This window comes from Hipposideros armiger, unplaced genomic scaffold, assembly GCF_001890085.2.
Source record: "Hipposideros armiger isolate ML-2016 unplaced genomic scaffold, ASM189008v1 scaffold_235, whole genome shotgun sequence".
NCBI classification, from domain to species: domain Eukaryota; kingdom Metazoa; phylum Chordata; class Mammalia; order Chiroptera; family Hipposideridae; genus Hipposideros; species Hipposideros armiger.
The window spans coordinates 283,766-293,418 of NW_017731585.1; the positions used below are offsets into that span (position 1 = coordinate 283,766).

At 41.1% G+C, this 9,653-nt stretch overlaps 1 protein-coding gene across 1 annotated transcript; it reads left to right on the forward strand.

The window, feature by feature from the left end:
- The first annotated feature begins 4,112 nt into the window (after nucleotides 1-4,112).
- Nucleotides 4,113-8,578, forward strand: ZNF22 (zinc finger protein 22). The gene is made up of 2 exons (XM_019655102.1): nucleotides 4,113-4,341; nucleotides 6,584-8,578. Exon 2 carries the CDS (start codon nucleotides 6,671-6,673, stop codon nucleotides 7,346-7,348), a length of 678 nt encoding a protein of 225 aa, XP_019510647.1. The 5' UTR covers nucleotides 4,113-4,341; nucleotides 6,584-6,670; the 3' UTR covers nucleotides 7,349-8,578.
- The last annotated feature ends 1,075 nt before the right edge of the window (nucleotides 8,579-9,653 follow it).

Sequence of the window (9,653 nt, forward strand, 5' to 3'; positions counted from 1 at the left end):
TTTCAGAGGAAATTTGAAAAGCTGCTTAATTCAGCTCCCTGCAATACCACAATTTTAGACTTTCTCTGTGAGGCTCTGTGGTTTCCTGCTGGTTTGTCAGAGCTCCCTGTTTTTCTCTCCACAGACCTTACAGTATTTCTCAGATGCTCCTTCATTAACTAGTATCTCAGGTAACAAATGTATCCAAAGATAAAGTGAAGATTCCTGTAATAGAGCATCCTCTCCCAAAACAGGGCAGCCCTCCCAGGCCAGGGCTCAGCAACCAGAGAAAATAATAAACACAAGATGAAATCAACATGATTGCAAAAGAACAACTGGACTCAGGAAAAACAGGATGATTAGGCCAGAACAAATTACCAGAAGGAATAAAAAAATAGCTTGTTTTTCTCATGGTCACAACCATGTGCTACCTGCTTGGGATGTTTACCAGAAAATGAATTAAAGACTTCCCTATTCTCAAAACAAAGCTGGCGTGTTCACCCAGAATACATCTGGCCCCTTAGTCCCAGCAAAACAAAGCCCAAGACTTAGCCAGTCTGACCAGGTGATTTGTGGAAGAGCCCACAGTGCACACTGCCAGCATGGGCAGGAGGGCAGCTGGAGCAGGGGAGTGGGGGATATATCCTTGTCAGGTGCTCTGGTGGGCTGCTGGGCAGCAGTCCCTCTGCCCCTCAGCTCTGATTAGGCAGGAAACACAGTCAAAGCCAAGCTGTTCCAAGTATAAAAACAGCTAAATGCAAGCACTATGTTTAGACCCCAGGAGTTGCCATTGTCTAGGAGAAAGCCAGCTGGTGACCTGCCCCTGGACTCAGCTTTCCAGGCGGGGCTCTGCTCCCTCCTGGCTGAGCTTTTAACACAGATGTTTTCTGAAAACCCAGAAATGGATATTCCCAGAGCTTCCTTTCCCAGAGAACTCAGAGGAAACAGAAAGCAAGGTCTCAGGCTTGATAGAACTATTGTTCAGGGTCCCTTCATGGGAGGTGGACCCATCTCATTACTGCACTTGGGCCACACAGCATCCCTCACATTGTTGCCAAATGCAGACCCAAGGTAGCCACACTCCCCATTGTGATAGTGCTTTGTGTGTGTGTGTGTGTGTGTGTGTGTGTGTGTGTGTGTACACACGTGCTCATGTAGGTTAATGTGGATGCAGGGTACAAAGCCATAGTAAAAGAAAGCTGCCTGGGCAGGCCTCTTCTCAGCCCAGAAGCCTCTTCTTTCTAGAACGAACCCTTCAAACACCACAGAGCTCAGAGGCACACTGCTGGGTGTCTTTTCCAGAGAAGCCCCAGGCATTATGGGATTTGATCTCTATGCCCAGTTTCCCTAGAAGGACTTGCTGTTAGGAGCAAGTGGAGGCACAGCCTAACTTTGCTTCCCTGACTGTCCATACCTCCCGCTCTCTCCCCAGCACTCCTTTGTGTTTTATAAATATCATGCATGCCCATTTTCAATACTTTAATTTGTTTAACAATAACCTGGAATCCCATTTGAGAGATATTATTATGCAGAGGTTGAAAGTGCAGGCTCTGGAGCCAGACTGGTTTCAAAGCCTGGCTCTCACTTGTGAATGTGTGATCTTAGGCAAGTTACTTTCCTCCATTTTCTCATCTGTAAAATGAGGATGATAACAGTTCCTATATGTTAAAGTTGTAGGAGGTATATTAGTCAAGTTTGCTGCAGTAGCAAATAACATCAAAAACCTCAGTGGCTAAAACCAGAGCATTTATTTCTCTCCCAAGTTACATAGGAGGCTGTGGGTGGGCATGTGTGTCTCTGCTTATGTGTCATCTTTCCTGGGCCCTAGACTGAAGGAGCAGCCCCTACTTGGGACACAGTATTCTCGAGGCAGAGGGAAAAACAGATTGGTGGCAGAAACAGTGATTCAGAGCCTCTTCTGAGACAGATATACTCCATGTCCACTCACATGCAGCTGGCCAATGCTAGTCACAAGTAAAGTCAACATCAGTAGGATAGGATGTCGTTCACTAGGAGGCACTGAAAGTCACACAGCAATGGGCAGGAATGTAAAACCCGAGCAGGGCAGAGGAGCTGCTCAGGAACGATCATACCACAGGAATACTGAATGAGGTACTACAAGTGCCCCAAATAGTGCCTGGCACATAATAAGCACTCAGTAAGTGGTGACTATTATTAGACTAATAAATAGAGGGCATAAAACCCAGTCTGTTTTCTCCCCCACTCTTTCTCCTTTTCTCCTTTATTCCTCCTCCTCCCCACCTAATATCCTTTTCTGTCTCTTGCATCTTACCTCATACTCTATCAACTCTTGGCCACCCACACCCTTTTATTCCCTTTCATCTCTCTCCTTTTTAAGATTCACGTTTCTTTACCCAGTTTTCTTCCTCTCTAATCTGCACATCTCTGGGCTTTCTGTAGTTGGCCCAACTGTTTTCAGGTATAGGAAAAAGGGATAATCCACCTTTTTGTGAGACAGGGAAAGAGTTTTAATTAATGACTGTCTCACTAAAAAAATGTTTCTGAATAAACTTTATATTATTATTTTAATGTACATAGAGCAAACAGTCCCAGCAGGTCATTTTTGCTTTTGAAACTTTTCCTAAGTTATCTCTGGCCATTTCCCCCCCTACCCCCACCCCCTCCAAATACTAGCATCAACAACTTGTATTAATAATTTCATAATAAAAGTAATAGCAATGCCTTATATTTCTTATGCATTGTGCATTGTGCTAACTGCCTTACATTACATCATTTAATCTTTACAACAGTCTGGCTATTATCTAGATTACTGAGTTGACATTCCTTGTCCAGGCCTTTGTCAGTTTCATGCTTTGCCACCTGCAGAGCAGAAAGCTCCAGCTTGAGCTAGTCTGGCCTCTGCCATCAACTTGCTATGTTACTTCAGGCATCTCCCTCCCTCAGCCTCATTTTACTGATATGCAAGACAGATATAATGATCCCTGCATCATGAAACTATAATAAAGATAAATGACCAAAGAATAGATACAAAAGCACTTTGTAAACAATGAGGTATGTTATAAATTTATTCTTTCAACAAATACTTGCTGACTGCCTGGTACCTGCTGAGCACTGTTCTTAGCACTGCAGACACAACAAAGAACAAGAAATAGATCATGACAGCTTTGTGTGCCACTGTGAAACAAAAGGCTTTTTGTTTTAGTGACATGGGAAGCCCATGGAGATTTTAAATGAAATGACTGACTTGGGTTTTAAGAGGAACACTCTGGGGCTATGAGTAGGCTGTGGGGATACCAGCAATAATGCATTAATCCAGACAGGAGACGACAACAAAAGCTTGCTGGAAGCAATAGCAGTGGAAGTGTTGAAAGTGGCTCGATTCTGGATATGTTCTGAAGATAGAGCCAAAAGAATTGCTATAGATTGGATTTGGATTTTGGGTGAAAAACAGTCTGCATTGACATCAAGATTCTCAGCCTGAACAACTGGCAAGATAGAGTTGCCATCAGTTGCTGAGAGGAAGATTTTTGAAGGAACAGGTTAGGTGAGTATCAGTTCATTTGGGGGTATATTAAGTTTGTGATGTCAACCACAGATGCAAATGGTGCTGAGTAATCAACTGGATATAAAGCCTGCAGTTCAATAATATTTGCATCTCAGGGTGGGACTGGAGTTACCAATTCAGGAGGCTTCAGCACATACGGATGGTATTTGAAGCCATCAGACTGGAGAAGTTACACAGGGAAATGAGGGCACATAGAGAAGAGCAGAGGTCAGATGACCCAGCAGCCGCCAGTTTGGCTGAGGAGGAGGATCTCGCAAGAAAGAAGCAGGGGACATTATTACAAAAAGGAAATAAATGGGGTGTGTTGAAAATAACGAGACTTCCATCGGAGAAGACCAGTTCCAATTCTTGGTGGTCCACTTATACATTGTGTGAACTTAATCAAACTTCTCTGTGTGGTTTCCTTATATGTAAAATGAGTGTGATCTTTCCCGTCTTGGAGGGGCTTTTTGGTGATAATGAAATAAGGCGACTCATGAAAAAGATCAGGAGCAGTTTAGGCTCTCCAAAAGAGGTACTACAAAAGTACCTCTTTAAAATTATTAAGTGAACGGTATTTGTAGAAACAACGAAGTATTGGGTTGGGTGGGCCACTCTTCTGCCACAAATGGAGGGGACCACAGCACGCCTTCGAAGGGCGGCAGCAGAAAAGAACAGACCGAGTTTCTTCTTTCCTGTGGGCCAGCGACCATAGAGGGTCGCTCCTCCATGTTCCTAGAGCGACTGCGGCGGCGCGGAAGACCAGCGCGGCCCCTACTTCCGGCAACGCGAGGGGCGCCCAGCAAGGGAGCGAGGGTGGCGGCTGGCTGTGCGCGGTGAGTGGATCGGGACGTGCGGCCTGGTGCACGTCTCTGGAGCCAGACTGCGCGAGCTGGCCGCAGCGGGGACCCGGGCGTCAGGGTGGCAGGCGTGGTCTCGGCCTCCGCTCCCAGCTGGGGTGCGTCGGGCCGGGGGCGGTGGCCGAGGGACCGGCCGGGCCCTGCCTGCGAAGAGCAGCCGTCTGAGGCCTCAGGAGGGCAGAGCCTTATGGGGAGCCCCACCAGTTGGGCGTAGAGGCGGATGGGCCGGTGCCTGTGCACTGCTTCCTTACGCTTCGTGTCGCGGCCCGCGTTTCGGGACTAAATATATTAAACAAAAGCTTGGGTAACACAGGGCTGTTCTGAGGGATTTACAGATATTGACTCATTTAAACTTCTAACCCCTGATGATGTAGTAGCCTTATTGTTAACCCAATTTTGTGTATGAAAAACAGGCACATTCTGGTTAGGCATGTTCGCATGACTAGCGGCTCCTGTCACTCAAGTTTACCTTAATGCCTGCACTTGCGTGGAATGATGCAAGTCCCAGCACCTGGACTTGGCGTTGGAAGTTGTGGCTGCACATTGAGTTCTGTCACTAAGAGTACAGGTTCTGGGATGAGGTTGCTAGGGGTCGGGAACCTGGCCAATTATGCCTGCCTTTCCTTAGGTGTAAAATGGAGATAATCCCATAAAGCCATTGTGAGAATTAAATAAAATAGCACGGCGTCGGGCATACAAGCTATCTGTTAGTATGATTTCCTCATCTGTAGTGTTCTAGGTGGATCAGATAGCCTCTGAGTTTCCTCCCAGATCTGATTATTATAGTATTAAAAAATAAATGTGTTTTTTTTCAACTCTAATAGCTACTTTTTGAACCCCAGCACCATGGGCCTAACAAATGTCTCCTTGTAATAGATGTGCTATAAATATTTACTAAAGTTAAGGAATGAGTCGTGATCTCTGCAATATTGTGGTGTATGCAGTTTGCTTATTCTGATACCATAATTACAGCAGATATAATTATTAAATATCCAGATAAATCCTCAGCACTATCAGGCCTGAATTCTGTTACACAAGATGAAGGAACGGCAGAACAATTATGTAATTTGTGTTTTCAGTTACTTGTTTTATAAACTTGTACGCAGAGACCCAGGGTAATTATTACCATTTTTAAAGTCTACTTCCTGACATCTGATGTGGAAAATAGTTCCAGTAATTTTATTGCTTTTGCAGCCTAGCTTCTCCTACATTTTCACTATTTGGAGTTTGTGGCTTGTTTGTTTGTTTATGGCCATTATTTTAAATAATTTGTAAAGAAATAAAATTAATTTATTTGAAATGTTTTATTTTTGCAGCATTTGGGTATTTTATAAATTCCGTCCTGTTTTTACATGTAAACTTACTTTCTCCTCCTTCTCCTTTTCTTGTGTTCTACTTTCCACCTTTTTTTCTATTCAGTTTTATTTCACTATCCTGTAAAAGTTCTTTTGAAATTTTTCTTTCTCTCTCAAAAAACAATCCTCGTTTCAAGTTTTCAAAGAATTGTCCTCTTTCTTGGATCATTCAAATCTAGAAAAAATAATAAAGCATCTCTTTGTTGATGTTTTTTTCACCCAGTATTTATTGAATTGATTCACAGAAATTTACTTCTCCTTGTAGAGTAGTTCCTACTTTCAAAACAGTTTATACTACAAAGTTAGAGCAGTTATCTGTAGCTGTGAAAGTAGAATGGCGAAACAAATAAGGATAAACAAAAATATTTAATAAAGTAGCATGAGTTGTCATTTCTTTCTAATTTGGACTCCTTAATTAGATAGTCACCAGTAAGTGAGTAGAAGTTTAACATAGAAGTAAATATTAAAACAATTTTATTTATTGTTTAAACTCTGCAATTATTAGAATTACTTTGTAAATATGTTTTCTTCCGAATTGTCTGTTTTCATATGTATACATAATGTACATTGAATACATTTTTAATTAAAACATGGATGCAATTTTGATGCGTCTTAAAAGGTATAAAGTTGAGGGGCCGGCCGAGTGGCTCAGTTGGTTAAGAGCTCACTCAAGAGTGAGAGCTCTGAGCAACGGGGTCGCCGTTCAATTCCTGGCCCGAGCTGAGCTGCTGCTGAGCTGCCAACAGGTGGCAGGATGGCTCAGCTTAAAAAAAAAAAAAAAAGGAATAAGCCAAAGAGATATAAAGTTGAGTAATTAACAAATGATCTGTAATTTGTTTCTATTTTTTTTCTTCTACACCCAGAAAATTCTGAGCTGTGTAGCTCTAGGAAGAGGAACATTAGTTCAGAAGAAGAAAGTAGACTCTCAAGAATACATTTGGCTCTTCAACATGCGGTTAGGAAAACCTAAGGGAGGTATTTCTCGGCGCTCAAGCCAAGGAAAAATCTCTGAGAACCAGCGCAAAACAGGCCGGCAGCAGCAGAAATGGGGCATGACCATTCGGTTTGACTCAAGCTTGAGTAGACTGAGAAGAAGCTTGGATAAGAAGCCCTATAAATGTAGTGAATGTGAAAAGAGTTTCAGTCAGAGCTCGACTCTTTTTCAACACCAGAAGATCCATACTGGAAAGAAATCCCATAAATGTTTTGATTGTGGGAAAAGTTTCTTTCAGAGTTCTAATCTCATTCAGCATCGACGGGTCCATACTGGGGAAAAGCCCTATAAATGTGATGAGTGTGGAGAAAGGTTTAAACAGAGCTCAAATCTCATTCAGCACCAGAGAATTCATACCGGAGAAAAGCCCTATCAGTGTGATGAGTGTGGCCGATGTTTCAGCCAGAGTTCCCACCTTATTCAGCATCAGAGAACCCACACAGGGGAGAAGCCCTACCAGTGCAGTGAATGTGGCAAATGCTTTAGCCAGAGTTCTCATCTTAGGCAGCACATGAAGGTGCACAAAGAAGAGAAGCCTCGCAAAACCCGAGGCAAAAATAGGAGGGCAAAAACTCATGTAGTATCGTCTTGGAAAGCTGGTATAGGAAGGAAGTCAGTGACTGGTCTCCGCTAAGTAAAGGGCACTGCATCAGTTCTCTTTAAAAAAGTAAATAATAATAAAAGCTGTCTCTTTTAGAACTGGAGATAACTTTATAATGGAGCACTTAAATATTGTATCCTTTCCTAGCATGGAGATGTCGGAGTTTAATGCCATTGGACTGAAAGAAATTACGAGTCCAGCTGTCCTCATTTCTTTTTTATGTAACCTAGAGTACAAAGAACTGAAAATATGTTTTGAGGGCATATAAGATCCTTGACCTCATTTGAAATTTGCTTCGTGCGTCATTTTGACAAAAACATCATGTTTAATGACACGTGTGTGAAAGAATTCCGATGACTACTTGGTTTTAGGACTTTCTGTTGAAGGAGTAATTAAAAGGGAAATTAACTCCATTGGTTTGGGAGTTATGCAACAGATGAGATTTTATGTTTGTAAAGTTTTGTAGCATATTAATCAGTGGTTTGTAAGTATGACTCAAGATTCAACATACTAAAATGAATTCATGTTCACAGATTTTTAGTCAACAAGGCCCATCACTTTATATAAGATTTCTTTTGTTTCTTTCCTTCTGCTTATGGACAGTTGTTAATTAAAGGAGTAGAATTTCCTTGTTTTTCACCGGATTCTTAGTAAGAGATACTTTAGAAGTCAAAGTGAAAACTGAATTAGACTACAAGTATTTTCCTACTAGTACTGTTCTTTGTGATGGTTACACTGTGTCACTTGTTTTCCAGAAGTTGGGATGGATTTGTGTTGATCCATCCCTGGGCCTTTGACTTCTTTTGTCATTCTCATGTGCTCGATAAACTGAGCTAGCATTTTAGATCTACATGAATAAATAATTAAACCATGTTTTACCAAAATCTCAACTTGCTGATTAAAAATCTACAATTTACATACCTTCCTGCCTTCCCCTTTGAGAGCTTTAGGTAACCCTGATTATCTTAAATGTTTGTCAACAGTCATTTCATTTAAATGCCAGTGAATTGTAGCTTAATGTGTAGATTTTGAAATCTAAATTAAACTTTTGTGAGTTATATGAATTATTTACAAAGTCTAGCAAACATATTTCTTAGCTTCCATCAGAACACTGCTAAGCATCAGACATTCTGATCAGGCTTCAGCTCAGATTTTAATTTCTATTGAATGCTAACATTCTTCTGATTTTTTTTTGTATCTTATAATCATACCAGTTTCTATTGTATTAATGACAGTTATTCATAAAAAAAATTTTTAATGGAATATTCTGTTTATTTTTCTCCTGGGAACTTGTTTTAATGATTTAGGCAACATCTCAAAATCACAGCTTTTGGAAGAATCACTTGTTTTGCCTGTTTTTGATTTCCTCAAATTTGAACTTTGCCTCCCTCCTGGCCTTGCACTGAGTGCAGGGTCATAGAAGATGGCCTTGTTGACAACAGTTTCATCCAGCAGGATATCCACAGAGTTTTGTGAGTATGAGGTGATGGCCGTTATCTTTTACAGCAGACTTGATCTTTGACCACTTAGCAAGTGTCCTGTTAATCACAGCCAAGTTACTTTGTAGCAGGGGTGTGGCTATGGGGCCATTTTGAGAATTTACCATCAGTGTTATTTATAGCAGTTTTGTGTCTGGAGTAACTTCTGACTGGGACCAACACAACTCTCTTAAATTTGATGAGTTTTCCAATTTTGACAGCAACCTCAGGGTCCTGCAACAGAAAAACTCTGAATATTGTTAGATTTCATAGTTTAAATTTTTATCCTGAATAGACTTCTATAGTCGCTATAAAAACAAAGCAAATACTTTTCAGATTTTGATGTATTCCCAGTTTGACTATGGTTTGCATTTCTTAGAACTTTAAAACTCATAGCAAATAGGTCATAACATTTATGGTAGTCTTCTGTGGTAACTAACATGGCACTGCATCCTTCTTTTATGAGCATCTTAGGAAGAGAAATCACAACTGCTTTAAATTAATGAATTAATGGAAATGTTTCACTACTAGAAATTGAGTAACAGTAGAATGTGACACTGTGTCTTTGAATACACTCACAAAAATGTGCTGCCCCTCAGTACTCTGCTGAGTTTCCACCATAATTCAGGTTTACCAACTGAATTCTTTTATTCTGGCCCCATCCTTATACAATCTCTGGATGTTTTATTGGGGTGGGGAGGGGGAGCTCCAAAATAATTTTTTTAAAAGTACTGATGAAATTTCTTCCACTCTACACCAGTATTGTTAAAAATCCTTGGCTTCTACATTCTTTTATTTATTTACTCAGTCATTTAATAAGTGTAGTACAAATAAAACTGATTAAGATAGCCTTAGCTTAA

Coding starts and splice junctions, on each gene's coding strand:
- ZNF22 (XM_019655102.1), top strand. CDS start 6,671: ATGCGGTTAGGAAAACCTAAGGGAGGTATTTCTCGGCGCTCAAGCCAA.